General features: G+C 37.9%; 1 protein-coding gene across 1 annotated transcript in view; it reads right to left on the bottom strand.

Annotated features, from left to right (window-relative positions):
* The window catches only part of LOC108751753 (ubiquitin carboxyl-terminal hydrolase 48-like), a 63,795-nt gene that overhangs the window by 46,189 nt on the left and 2,792 nt on the right, over positions 1 to 14,814 (bottom strand). Inside the window, exons 3-12 of the mRNA XM_018492143.1 lie at positions 14,190 to 14,325; positions 13,302 to 13,505; positions 12,878 to 13,204; positions 12,467 to 12,703; positions 12,136 to 12,386; positions 11,487 to 12,028; positions 11,294 to 11,395; positions 10,805 to 11,208; positions 10,356 to 10,710; positions 10,075 to 10,259 (exon numbers count right to left, since the gene is read on the bottom strand). Of these exons, the coding sequence (XP_018347645.1) occupies positions 10,075 to 10,259; positions 10,356 to 10,710; positions 10,805 to 11,208; positions 11,294 to 11,395; positions 11,487 to 12,028; positions 12,136 to 12,386; positions 12,467 to 12,703; positions 12,878 to 13,204; positions 13,302 to 13,505; positions 14,190 to 14,323 (2,741 nt within the window). The 5' untranslated portion in view covers positions 14,324 to 14,325. The remainder of the gene's footprint in view (positions 1 to 10,074; positions 10,260 to 10,355; positions 10,711 to 10,804; positions 11,209 to 11,293; positions 11,396 to 11,486; positions 12,029 to 12,135; positions 12,387 to 12,466; positions 12,704 to 12,877; positions 13,205 to 13,301; positions 13,506 to 14,189; positions 14,326 to 14,814) is intronic.

Raw genomic sequence — 14,814 nt, 5'->3', positions numbered from 1 at the left:
TAATCTCGGTTCAACTTACTCTTCGTCTTTTTCTAGTTCGAAAGATTAGAATTAATTTCTAAAACATAAACGTGCAAAAAAAAAAACAGTGGGTTATTGCAAAAACTAGCACGACTTCGACGTATGTCTAGGAGATCGTAGTGATTTAATACAAGACATTCCGACCAAGTTTGTGACGCGCCCGCGGTATGAAGAACCGATCTTCGCTTCTCCCTCATCGCTAATGGTATTTACAAATCTTCGCTTGTAACGAGGCTTCGTTAACGGTACGGAGAGCAATAATCACGCGAATTGTAATACAGTCGATTTACAGTCCACGAACGATTGGAAGATAGGAAGAAAGAGCGTTTTTGAATGTAATGGTCGAAAATAACGATGATATTCCCGAAAGCCTAATAGGAGAGAATTATTATCTCAATTATGTAGAGAATAGTAGATTTAAATAAGATAGCAGTTTTTCAACGAGGAAATATCACTATATATCAAAGTAAAATCATTTAAAGACAAAAACAAAAAGAACCATCTTACTGCCATCTTACATATCTTCTTCCTCTCTCGCAATTCCCGGAAAGAGGAAAGCGCATCATCATCATCATGACTCCGGGCTGTCCGATCACCGGAGGAAATGCTCGAACCTTCGTTAAGTGATCCGGAGTCAGTGCCGCGCGACCGCTGAAATCGCCCGAGACCGAAAGGGGCGAGCAGAGTGCGGCGGCATAATACCGCGAAGAGCAAGAATGCGAGAGGTGCGAGAGAAAGAGAGAGAGGGACAATAGCCGGGCAAAGGAGGAAGATCACGGCGAGCATAATGCGAGCAAGGAGTCTTCGATCGTTGTCAGCGGGCGGAAGCCGGCCGGCCGGCCGCGCGCGGCTCGGCTCGGCTCGGCTCGGCTCAGCTCAGCTCAGCTCAGCTTAGCTCAGCTCGACTCGGCAAGGCACGGCACGGCACGGCACGGCACAGCACAGCACGGCACGACGGTGCGCGCTAGAATAACGAAAGCTAATTATGCGCTCGGCTCGAAAAAGGGGAATCACGGCAAAAACCGTCGATAATCGACATCCTGCCGCAGTCCGTCGGTCAACAGGACTACCGCCGGTGTAACTTCAGACCGTCGTCCTCCTCCTCCTCCTCCTCCTCCTTCTTCTTCTCCACGTTGTTTCCCTTCTCTCCCGTACCCCTCGTGAGGACTATCCCGCGCGACCGAAGATCCTCTCCCTCTTTGAGCAAACAAGAAGACCGACCGGAGGCTTTCGCCGATGTAATAAAAAGGGGGTCCGTGGAGGATGCTCCGCTTCTGGTTGTCCGCAGCCAGCTACACTATGCAAGGTACATTATTATCGAAAGGAGCAAAGATATGCTGCGTTTAATTCGTGGAAAGTAAAGAGCAAATGGGAAAACAGCGCGCAACAATCGATTGTCGGAAACTGCAATCGACGCATACACTATTAAAGTATCACTAAAGTAATAGCTGTAAATAATAATTCATTGACTGACTTTTTAACCGATTGAACGATGGGAATTGGAAGATTTTAAGGACTGTAGAATGTTAGAACACAAAAAGTAATTAAAGAAAGATTCGAGCTAATTAGTAGCACACAATCAGAAGTAGGAATTTATCGATTATACAATACTTAACTTGTTTCAAAATGAAGATAAGTAGACGAATTAATTAAGGTAGAATATGAAAGAAATGTTTATAATTCAATTCCCATGAACGTGAATTTTCTCTAACTAAGAGTTCAACGATTTAAGTAAAATCAACAACGGAGAAAACTCGTCATCGATGACTCCAAGTCAGTTATAATGTAATGCGACTACCTTACGAGTTATAACTCTAATAGAAATATCTGCGGTTTTCCTATACATCCATCCAGTATACCATCCAATTATTACGTTGGATTATTATGTTGGATTCAGATTTTGCGCAACTTTCGTCCAATAACTACGCAAAGCGTTATATCTTGATTGTGATCCTAAGTAGTTTTAGCTTCTCAGTTACTAGATAGAGTTAATATAACTACCCAGTAGCTGCGAAAAAAATACATAAAGTTTCTAGGAATTTCAAGGGGAACACACTATAACGCGCATCCATTGGTCGTTTTGTGAATGTGTTGCAGTTGCAGGGCACCGCTGCTGGTTGCAAGGCGGATCGTTGCGCCGGCTAAGTTGGTTTTTTGCTGGACCTCTCAATACCGATCAAGCGTTCCCGATCAGGGAACAACACGCGTAGGTTGCTAGCCAGGCGTGACCACTGGGCTACCGCGATACACCACGAAAAACGCAGCCACCCGCCATGCTTGGTCGCTCCCGTCTATTTACATTGGCACCGTTGCGGAGAGAGTACAGTCGGCAATATGAACGTGCTCCCCGATATTCGCCAATTCCCCACACTCCCCGGAATGAAATCACGATCGTTCTAAAAGTTGACGATTCGGAATGTAGCGGTGTGATTCGAATCAATGTAGGAAATAGACAGTCAATAATCAAAGCTATAAATAAAGCAACGTGCGAAAGTTTCGACGAGACCGTTAAAATGTATGATAATGAAGAAGAAGGTAATCAAAGAAATTACGCGAGACATTATCGCGACTGGAACTATAACTATTTCTTTCGTACCCAAAAATAGGATCTGTGAAGTTAGCACGACGTTCTATTAATGTAAGAAAATAATGGCAGTTTTAGTAGCACATTTTACAGTTCTATAGTTTCCTTGTAAAAATAAAAAGAGTTCCGCATTTTTTATATTAAAAAAAACCAAAATTGAAAATATAACGTGTTAAAAAATATAACGCAAATCTATGGTACTCCCCCTCTAAAGTACAAGAAAAAGATAAATATTTCCACTTTTTTAGCTACAAATCTCGTTAGTACTACTCGGGTTCTACCAATATATGCAATTTGAGAACAAAATTCCCAATTTACAAACAATTACCAATTTTAATAAACTTGAAATATGTATATTACGCATCAATGTGGAAGTAGATTAGGCACTTAGAAATATGAAAGCGTATCAGGTTGATGAAATTTCTACATAAACCCACTGTTTAATCATATTTGCAGAAAACTATGAGGAAATGTACGTAGAATAGCAGACACGCAGACCTTAGATGAAGAGAATATGACGAGAAAAGAAGAAGGAAGAGAAAGGGAAAAGGAAAGAGAGAGAGAGAGAGAGAGAGAGAGAGAGAGAGGCGGGCGAAACGTTCAGCTCGCTTTACCGAGCACTGATGATAGTTTTTGCTCGGTAAGATTTTTTGCTTCTACCCCCGCGGCCACCCCCAAGGGTGGATGATATATGACCGCCCCCGAGACACTGGCCACCCCCGGGAGAATGAGGAATAGAGGTGGAGAAAGAGAAAGAGAGAGGGAGGACACATCCTGATTCCGAAAGAATTCCTTCCACGCGTCGAGTGTACGTTTGCGAATGTACGAATCCAATTATCGATGAAAATAATATAATAGATCACTTAAAAGATCATTCACCGTGTGTCGTTCGTTATAAAAAGATTTGCCGAGAATACTTGCGAGATTTCATCAGGGCTGTCACAAATTCCTCATCGAAAAATCCCACAACTTTTCCATGATTTTCAATAATATTTCGAAATTTGTTGTATTTTTGTCTTGATTTGAAAAAATCGTGAAATATTTTATTATAAAAGATCAAAATTTAATAGTAACGTAAATTAATGTTGTTGACGCTATGCTTGCAATTTTAATTGTTAATAGTATTCCAAATCTACGTAGGTGTGATGTACATATAATATTAAACTTTTTTAAAGCCAAGAATTTTAATTTTCCAGAAAATTTGCAAAATTTCCTGACTTTCCTGATTCCCGGTTTTGCGGCAACTCCTAGGTAAACATACATTATAAGGCTCATCGAATCGAAGAAACCAGACGTGGATAATGCACTGATCGATCCATTTCCCAACAGGAACAATTTCCAAGGATACCTACTGCGATGGTGGTGGACTTCATCTCTCGAAAATTAGCAAAATATCATCGGACGAGGGAGAGAAGAAAGAGCCTTAGGACGGTTCAAGTTTATAGTGGCAACGCGCGCACGGAGGTCTCTCGCAATGAATCAATTTATTTAAGGGTAGTTGGATTTCGCGAGTCGATGCACGACGACTACGAGCCACCCTCCTCCAATACCAAGACTCACCCCTCTTTTTCTAGGTGGCTCGTTTCGTCGAATGATTTATAGTTTTCCTTCCGCGAGCACCCGTCCACCCCGCCCGTCGTGCTGCGCTCTCTCTTTCCGCTGCGTTCGCCTCGAAGCAACGGCCACCCTCCTGCCAAATGTACGCAAAATAGTCGGAATTTCTTCGATGTTTCACCCCTCGCTGGAGAGGATAGGGAAACCTACGTCAGGCCGCATCGAGTTATCGAAACAGCGGCAGACGCTTTTCCGTAAGAGCGAATCGTCAGCCGATCGTCGTCCCAACCGATAAAGGAGAGCATGAAGCAAAAAGTACTTCGCGTACTCTCCTCAGGAGAAAATTGACTTTCCGAACGGATTTGTGCGCGGGGAAGATTTGCGTTCGGAGCGCCGGACAGTCAGCGTAAATGGCCACCGGGCGAGCTGAACGAAGGACGGTGAGAATAATTAGTCATTTATGAGACCGTAAGTGGGGCCGCAAATCGGTCCTTCGCGGAGGGACGACTACGATGTTAGGGACTCTGCGGGGACGGCGGCGTTATCTTGAAATTATTAATCATATTGTAACGCGCGTCGCGCGAGAGACAGCCAAAGGGAGCGCGAGAAGGATGAGGAGAGACGAGAGACACAAGCTACCGGCTCCATGGACTTATCTGGCACCTTAATCAATTCCCAGTTATTAATTATGGCCTCTGCCCTTCTCCAACCGTCACATTCACCTCCTCCGTTCTACGCCAGTCTCGCGGCGCGCGCTTCCGAGGCTCACGACGACGACGACGACGGCACACCATTGTCCGCGGTGTTACAATGCGGTGTCAACAAGATCGCGGTCACATTTTCCCCAAGCATGATCATTAATAATTATTTACCGAAGTGCAAAAGTCAAGCCGGGAGCGCGTGCGCCCGATAGGCGCCGACATTGCGACGAAGCTTGCACCCAGGTAATAAACGTCGTATAATACTTACTCGTTTGTCAAACGAATGAAAAATAAATTAATCTTTCACGAGTAAAATTATTGTACATTATGTGTATGTATAATGTAACTTATCATTAACCTTTAGAGGATGGAATCCATTTTTTAAATCTTACAACTTTTCCTTAAGTAAGATTTCTTATAATTTACTATTCATTGTATTTCTTGGGTCAAAATATAACACTATATAGTGGCTTTCATGTCCTGTAAAGGTTAATCTGACATATATACGAGTAAATTGAAAGATGAATGATTTTAATATTTGTAATTTAAATTTGAAATATTGTATCATTATAAAAAGACCGTTTTGTAACAGATTTCGTATAAATATAAACTTCGCGGGTAAAAAATTAAATATCTCGCTATATCATCTACTTACTTTTTTCGTAATAAATTACATTTTTATGCCCAAATATATTAAAGAGAATAATAAAATACATTTTCAAAGACAGACAATAATAATCAACAGTTTCTATAAAGTTAATTATAGTCAACAGTTTCTATATCGTTGCCTACGAGAGGTGTAGGTTTTTAAATCACCAATGTCAGGGAATATCCACGCACCAAAAGAAAGGATGAGTGGCGTCAAGTGGAAGTTGAATGATCGTTTATGCAAATCCTAATCCTTTCGAAGATCCATCTGAGCGACGTTGACGGATTGGCGGGGGACTTTGTTTGAAGCAGTTAAACGGATTGCAATTCTCGCCACCATTTGTTCTCCTAAAGGCGCGAGAGCTTCCAAAGTGACCGATTAGCGAGTCTTAGCTAATTATCGCTAAAAGGAGTAATAGAGGAAGCAAACGATTGCTTATCAAGAGATAACATAGAAGATTACTTTCTATACTTACTGAAAAAAATAAGAAAAAATTAAAAGTGTAAAACACTCGATTTATATACAATAGCATGCATAGTTTGACTAGAGTAGTCATTCAAAATAAAATTATATATTAAATTTAATAGCTAGTAATATTATTTTTTATGTTTTTAAAAGAGCATTTATCGAAAAATTGCTTCTTTATCCTTTTAAACAAATAAAATAATCATTTGAAATTACTCAAACTGATAATGCGGAAAAAGTAAAAACGTTCATGTGCTTGTTATAGAATAGTGTAAATATAGAAAATTTAATATAAAATATATATATATGATATATATAGAGAGTAATTTTATATCCCAAGTATTGCAAAAAATGTACTATACACGTACTGTATAATATAACTATGTGTAATGGAAGCAACGAACTATGGAGTTTTGTTCGAAAAATACAAAGAACGATTATACTGGTAGTGGTGACGCAAAAAAGGGGCGGCATGCCCGACCTGCTGAAAAATTAATCACCGACGTCACAAAGGAGTCGGTCGAAGACAATGCCAGCGGTCCGGAAAAATATTTTTCACATTTTCCCTCCCTCGGTTAATAGCAAATTCTCGATAATAGATCGTGGACACTCGCAACCTCAAGAAATGGGGTCGAAATAGGGAATTATCGTTCTTTTACAATCAAAATGCGGTAGAAAGAAAATTTTTTTATAAACACCAGATTATTTTCAAAAATACTGTTAAAAATTTAACACGTAGAAATGTAGTAATATTCATCTACATCATATTGTGTGTGTATGTGTGTGTGTGTGTGCGCGCGCGCGTGTGCGTGTAGAGAGAAGAACATTACAATATATCCTCCTTCTTACGCGTGTAACTGCTTGTTTAATACGGGAACCTGACCACTTATTTTGTGGTTTTCATACCCCCTACGCGTATCGTGTATACCGAAATCGCGCGTGACACGACAAACGTGTAATCCGCGAGAAGGGTTGATCCCGGTTTAGCTCGCACACCGTTGAATCTACGAAATTTAAGCCCCGGCGAATTTGAATCTGTCAATCCGAAGTGTCCAGCCAACGTGTCGCGCCACACGAGAGAATGTATAATAAGGGAGGGCACAGATAATGCCGTCCTGGATGTTAAAAGACTTTTTTTCGCTGTCGGAAGGATCTCGCTCATATTTACGATATCATATTCGAGCAGAGTCGCCATAGAATTTACTAAAATTTCTCTAAAATATTTAGACAAAAGATCTTTTTTGTACAAGAACGTGAGCAACAAAAGAAAAGATTTTCTTTTAGTTCTCGAATGTGTCACACGAAAAAAAGACGAATAATAAAACAAAGAAATTATTATTATTAATAATAATAGTAACAATAATAATAATACTTTAGAGACATGTATAAAATACAGAAGATTTATGACAGGCGGTATTTCAATAAATTTACGACGATATCTCAAACGGCGAGGCGCCAGCATAATGCTGCTTATGAGCCCAAACCTTGAAGGATAGATTTACAGAGGATACGTGATAACAATGAATTAACAACCGGCACAATAAACAATGATACAAATTAACTAAATGAAATGAGTAACATAGTGATAGATGAATATCGCTGTGAGTGCATGGCTATTTACAATAAGAAGCTATATATTGTGAGACAGAAAGCAGCAATAGAGTCGAGGGTAACGAATGTCGCTAGGCAGCATATTGTAGTATTTTGCTGCCACGTATGAGAATGTAGCTTGAAATTTAGCTGTGCGATGACGAGGATAAGATAGGGACGATTGATAGCGTGTATGAGAGGATGTTGCATGATATTCTTCATTTAGACGTAGACAATCATGAAGGAAAGAGGAAATGACGAAAAACATTCTGGGTTAGACAACATAGATGGAGACATTCGCAGTCTCGCTATAGTCGGAGGAAATTTTAACAATTTCTTTGCGTTTAATTTGATAAATCCTTAAGTACAGATATAAAAACTACATCTAAGTTCCTGTTTGAAGTACAAAATGCAAATGAACCTCAGCCTTGCGATGATTGGTGAAGGAAGGTTTATGAGCTTTCTGTAATAAACGTTAGATCAGAAATCAAGAGTAAGTTTTAAGCGAGTAGTGTCATTTTAACAGTAATAAGTCAGTATTCGGTGGCTGCATGGAGATGACTAAATTTTATTTAAAACTTAGATTACATTATGACCGATCAATCGTATATTCAATCTTTTATATCTACATAATTTTTTACAAAAAATTTTCTGTGCTCATATTAGTCTACCCAGAGGGTAATAAGAGCACCCGTTATCATTTTAACATTTGCATTAAAATAATCCATTTCAATACTAACAAGGTAAGATACATAAAACATCAACAAATCTATCAAGTGATATGCATAAGATTTTTTTTTTCTTTAGTATGCTAGATATATCAAAATGTTTCCTTAAGGTGCTCATAATATCCGATTCTACCCTATATTCAAATAAATAAATTTTATAATCTATAAATAATCATGGATGGATCTGAAGTATTTACAGACTTGACATATTGAATTGGCTGATATTTCTGAGCAACCGACGGAGCAAAAACAATAAGAAGAGCTCAGATTCATTCCTGATGAACGCGTACTTCAGAAGTGTGTGCCTTTGGGATGGTTTTCCCCAAGTGAAGTGTAGATTAGGGATACCAGAAAAGTCGAAACTCGAAGAAGATCGAGCGAGAGTCCAAATTGCATTTACGGTCTTGACCGTGGAAGAAGGCGAAACGATATTAAGACACCGGTGGCCCTTCGTCGGGGTCGATGTATCATTTGCCGGCGGGTCGTTAAGCGGTTTCAATTAGTTTTCTCCCGTGCCCAGCCCTCCCCCGCAGCCACACGAGTGAGAGACGAGAGAAAGAGGAGTCCGCCACCGCCGCCCAGCTTAATCGCGCGGTCCAGTTTTTTCTCATAATTAGGAAAAGCTCGTTAATACATCCCGGATATATCTACCCTTCCCGTTCATCCTCCCCTTTCCAACATTTACGACAACCGGTTTCGACCACGGTCGACGAGCGCGAGATCGAACGTTCGTCACCGTGTTTCTCGTAAAAATCTCGCAATAATATAATAAGAGAGTTGAAACAGAATTTCGCGTTCAAATGTAAAACATTTTAGAAAGAACGTAAATAAATAATTATATATAGCAGGTTGAATTGCAATAAAAATGTTAGATGTTCTCCAAATGCATCAACATCTTAAATCGAAAAATATTAAATTCATTTTAGAATTGTGGAAGAAATTTTTAATGGAAGAATATTTAATCTCCGTCAATTTTTTCAACCTGGCAAAAATTTTATACTAAATTTTCATCCAAATATGTAAAGATGTTTGAGAAAAAGCATAAGAAAATAATTATATGCACTCAGATTACATTGCAATTCAATGAAATATTAGACATCTTGTAAATACACCAATGAGTTAAAATTTGAAAAGAAAGAAATGTAAGAGAATACTCTTAATCCATCTTTACTCGGTCTTCATTAATTTGGATTCAATAGCTATTTCTATATATACTATTTACGACATAATACTTTCAAGCATCTAATTTTATTAAATAACATACCTTTCCGTGTATTATTCACCGATATTAGATGTCAAAAAAACGTTGCTCATCACCGACTGCGTCTCGCCCCGTAATGGCGGGTGGTTGAAAAACTGTGGCGCGCAATTTTCAGGACAACTAGCGCCATCTTAATTGAAACATACGAACGTAGAAGAGACGCTCGAAACTCGTAATTAGTAACCGACAGCCAACATTAGAATTTATAACGTTTATCTAATTGACACATAGAAAGCGTTGTGACCATAAAATAATAATTTATTTTTACGTATCAATTTTTTTTTTCTAAAAGTTGGCTCGTCAAAATCCGTAATACATTGAAATGTATTACGAATTGTATACTTTAAATATGGAAATGTATACATTGAAACCATGTATGGATGTAAAACTTTTTATTTTTTTTTTTTTAATTAATATACTATCTAAACGGGTAAAAGATTATTGCAAAACATATTCGTCTGAGAATTGCAATTACAACGCCACAGCATGAAATGAATAATGTAAAATTTAAGCTTTCTCACCGAACGAAGGAACGCCAACTGTCCAGGAAGCCCTTCTCCACAATGTAGAAAGATTTCAGAGGATCAATGCACGTGGAAATTTCATTCCTATTCTTTCCATAATACAAGTCGGTAAGCTCGTCTTTCTGCTGCTTCGCCTTTATTTTGTCGTCTTTCTTCGCTCTTTGCGCACTTTTCATCTTTTCCTGAGAATCAACAGTATATATAGATATACAAAGACAACTAAATAAATTATTAATTTCAATAATTTATTCGCAAATAAGAGAAAAAGATTTATTTACCTCGCAGATTGAACAGGATGGTGATCCAATGGGATATTCTTTCGAATCCGGAAAATATTTTTTAAGAATCACCCATGCCTCTTGAGGTATCACTTTTCTACTGGAATCTGCTGTTTTAAGAGACTTGTGCTCGCAGAGTAAGTCTTCGTTGAAGTTTATAATAACCTCATTTTCCTTGTTCTCCTCGACTTCCTTCGGACAATCATTGCCGTCTTTGTCCGTATTCTTACTCTCCTCCTGTAGAGTATCCTGGCAATCGTCTTCCTTTTGTTCTATATCCTCTTGAAACGTTTCCATAGCTAACCTTCGCCATGATCGTAATGAATCAGTACCAATTATATAGCTTGTTTCGACACTAAAACGACAGAAACATATCGTACAGTTATTATTACGCTGTTATATGGCTTTTTTTTATTATAGCAAACTTTAAACAATAATGAGCAGCTTACGGTTCTTTAAATGTGCGAATTAACTCTCCAACTTCTTTGTGATCTCGTTCAAGTGTTATCTTGAAACGCAATAATTTACAACGTCGTTTTACGCAAATTTCGCACAAAAACGTCTGGTCTAATCGCGGACCTCCTAGATATTTATCGTAAAGCATTTGAGCTGCTAATTCCGGCACGCATTTCATACGACTAACTTTCAATGGATCAAGTCGATAGTGCGAGCACATTGAATTGGAATTGTCGATCGGACGGATATCGGCTGCAGAGGAATGTCCGATCAACCATTTCGATAGCCAGTCAGTTGGTATCCAATAATAATTACTCCAAGATACTGTTGAATGGATTATATTATACACATCTATTACGAGTTGTCGTTTGGAATTCTGATCTTCAATTTCTTTTTGCTAAAAAAAAAAAAAAGGAAATTATATAGCAACAAATATAAAAAAAATATAATAATTCTATCGTTTTCACTCGATATTTCCTTACTTTTTCTTGCTGTGCGGCTAATAAACTCAATTCGTGTTTAACATTTTCTTGTCTAACAAGTTCACGCATCGTATTGCTTACTTGCCAATTCTCAAATTCCATCTGTAAAGAGAAAAATACATTTAATTAAATGTTAATTAATCAAAATTTAATGAACAATTAAAAAGAATTTATATCTAAAGAGAATTTTTACTTCTTCATAAAAATCACGTTCACCGCAACTCATAGCTCTGTGTGCGTCACCATTCAATCGTTTATAATCTAGTTTAACAACTTTCACCATTGACTCTTTTAGATGGTGAATCTTTTGTAATTGTTCTAAAGTAGCCTCATGCGTGTCTTTACATCCATTTGTGCTAACGACAATTTCTGTATTATTTTCATTCGTGATAGGTGTATCAGTCTTTTCAGATATTGCAGATTCATCTATTTCTATTACATTCTCTAAATCTAATTTTAATATTTTTTCAGAGTTTTCTTCTTGAATCAATGGTGCGTCTTCAATGTCAACTTTCTGTTTCAGTTCGTCCCCGGTATCCGATTTTTCTGTAACTGCAAGTTTCTCACAGTAAACAGTATCATTGGAGGCATTTACTTCCACATCAAGTTTTTTCAATTTTGCTTTCTTCACAGCATTTATTCGCACATCCGAAGTTAACTTTTTATAAACCAACATATAAGCTGTGTTGGATGATAAAAATCCTTTTGGAACACGCCCACGTTTCATTGATTTATCTATATAAAAAAAAGAAAAAAACTCTCACTTTCAGCCTTCTCGCGTGAAAAGCCATACATTTGTTTCTTTATTATTGAATACAAAGTATTTGATTTAAAAAAATTACCATTTACGCTATCCTCGATTCGTTTATTTTGCATTTTTTCAACTTTATCGTCGCTAAATTGATACCACTCTCCGTTTGAATTACATATATTCGCGATATAGTGCCCCGAATATGCAGATGGACCTTTGTGGCTCAATACAGCGACGAGACTGTACAGATGAGTTTGAGGCTGACACCTAATATATTCCGACATATCAAGCTCTTCGGGAAACTGAATATATGAATTCAATTTCTTCTTCTGTCCGGAATCTCTGTTATAAATTACAACGCCATTATTTCAGATAAATCAAGCTTGTTACTATCATAAAATTCATAAAAACTCAAAGCTCACCTATGGAATACAAAGCGCATTAGTTGAATATTTAAAGTCTCTGGGAGAGACTCCAGTCGTATAAATCGCCTGGCGTCCTTTTTATCATTGCAAGTAACACAATGATATTGATCCGCTCCCGTCAGCTGTTCTTCTGACAAATAATTGTCGATCGCCCCTTTTAAAGTTGCCGCCAGTTGTAGATCCAACTCATAGAATGTGGTGGACGTTGGGTACTCAGTGCTGCACGTGGAACAACTGCAGCAAACACAAAATTCTAATTATCCATTAAAAAGTCATTTCACTCTGCACTGGATCAGTTAATAGCATCAGTCATTGTAGCGAGCAATGTGTCCCACTGTATTGTCATTGTAAAGATTGTCAGCACCATCGTTTAGGAAAATTCTCATTGTTCCACTTCAGAAAACCCACCTATTAATATAGCTGTATTTTCCCTGAGTCAGTCTCTGCAGCATCTGCTCCAGTTCTGAGTTTTGCTGTAGCTTTCCTTCGATATGGCACAATAGCAATTTGGAGAATTCTTGGGCATCTTGCTGCGTTCTGGTATCCAAGGATAACGCGATAGCGAGATTGACTGGATCAAGAAGGCTCCTATTGCCGAATTGCATCATTGCAAAAAGATACTGCAATTGGCCAACCGCAGTTACTGGATGATAGGGTACTCCTGCTTTCTTTAACTGGCACAACGCCTCCTTCTCTTCTGGATCTTCCGTAATATCCCATTTGTATATTATTCTCCTGTGGGTATTAAATTTATCAAGATAATGTGTAACATATATGCAAAAGATTCAGTTTCAATTAATATATATCATATATATTGTATATATATATATACCTCATGTCTTCATTGTGAAACCACATTTGAATTAAGCTATTGACGTAGCAAGTAGCACCTAGATTCTTTAAGCCAACATATTGGGTCGGATCGCGTAACTCTGATAAAGAACTTTCTAAAGACACTACCTCGGCTGGCTGAGACTTCATATATTTGTCTTCTCCTAAACCTGTCAGACATTGGGGATTATAGGTGCAATTACGTCTGAAACAGATAACACACTTAATAAGAATACATATTTACGGTTGTAGAAAAAAGGAAAGTCAGACACGGAACTTCCTTTTAGTGTATTTGAGACTGTGTTTGATATACACTGAATATCTTCAGATATTAATATATCCTTGTTTAATATTTGGTAAATAACAAGAATGATACTTGAAGACACTCTGTATGTATTCCTGAATGCAACTTAAATCTTGTTGCATAAGAGTTAAACCGTGATCATCGCAGCACAGCAGTTTAGTAACATAGCTATGGGACAGACAAACTTTGGGAAAACCATGGTGGAAGAATATAAAGTGAGACATTGCGCATAATGGCTGCTAAACTAGAACATTTGCAGCAAACATTTGATTGATCAAAAAGCGGTTACATATTGGATGACTGCACATTCATGGGAATCTTACCTTATATTCTTCCATCATGAAGAAAACCGAAGATTAAGGGACTTCCAGAAAACAAGACAGAACGAAAGAGAAAGTGGTATGCAAAGTCTCGTGTCTCTCCATGTGCAAAATAAAAGTTTATACAAGTATTAAGCTAGAGTATTAAGCTTGTATTAAGCTAGAGTTGTCTATCGCTTTATTTTTTCCACACAATAAACTTTGCAGTATTAGTATAGTTGATGTGTACAAATCTTTTATTCCTACAAAATAATTGCCAACTTACTTGCAATTTTTACAACTCTTTAATCCAATTCTATATGCAGTTTCTAAATGTGTTTTCTCAATCTCGTCTGGACTGATGGATTCTATCCATGCCCATGCCAATTTATCCAAATCTCCCTTCTTAGTAGGCGGCATTTCTGTGATGTAAAAATATTCAATGAAAGATTAAATGGTGTAGTTGTATAATCTGAATGCGCAATATAATGATGATCGATACACATTAGCAAAATCATAAAATGTTTTCTGTTCCCTAGATTGCACTAGAACTCTCTTTCTCGATTCCGACAAATATCAAATATATATCTACTTCACTTTAAGTTCCAAAAGTGTACATCCAAGGACTTCGAGTCTTTCTCTCGGTTACTTTTTTAAAACTTCAAAAAATTCAGGTTATTTCGTCTCTTACATCAAATTTAGTTGTAAGCGGAAAGTTAAGTAGTTGCGCACGGACTATGAGCATTAATGTAAAAAAAGTGGTCATTTCTCAATTTGTGAAAATTTCCAAGGGAAAGAATCGAAATCCTTGGGTGTACACTGGTTCAGTCACAGAAAACAGACCCTCCTATCATTCCTCCTTTCGGTGAAAATAGCTTCGATAAATACAATAAATTATTTTTACATAAAAT

This window comes from Trachymyrmex septentrionalis, unplaced genomic scaffold (assembly GCF_001594115.1).
Source record: "Trachymyrmex septentrionalis isolate Tsep2-gDNA-1 unplaced genomic scaffold, Tsep1.0 scaffold51, whole genome shotgun sequence".
In the NCBI taxonomy this organism is placed as follows: Eukaryota; Metazoa; Arthropoda; class Insecta; order Hymenoptera; family Formicidae; genus Trachymyrmex; species Trachymyrmex septentrionalis.
The sequence above is the reverse complement of the archived record's forward strand: the minus strand, read 5'-3'. Positions and strand labels throughout refer to the sequence as shown.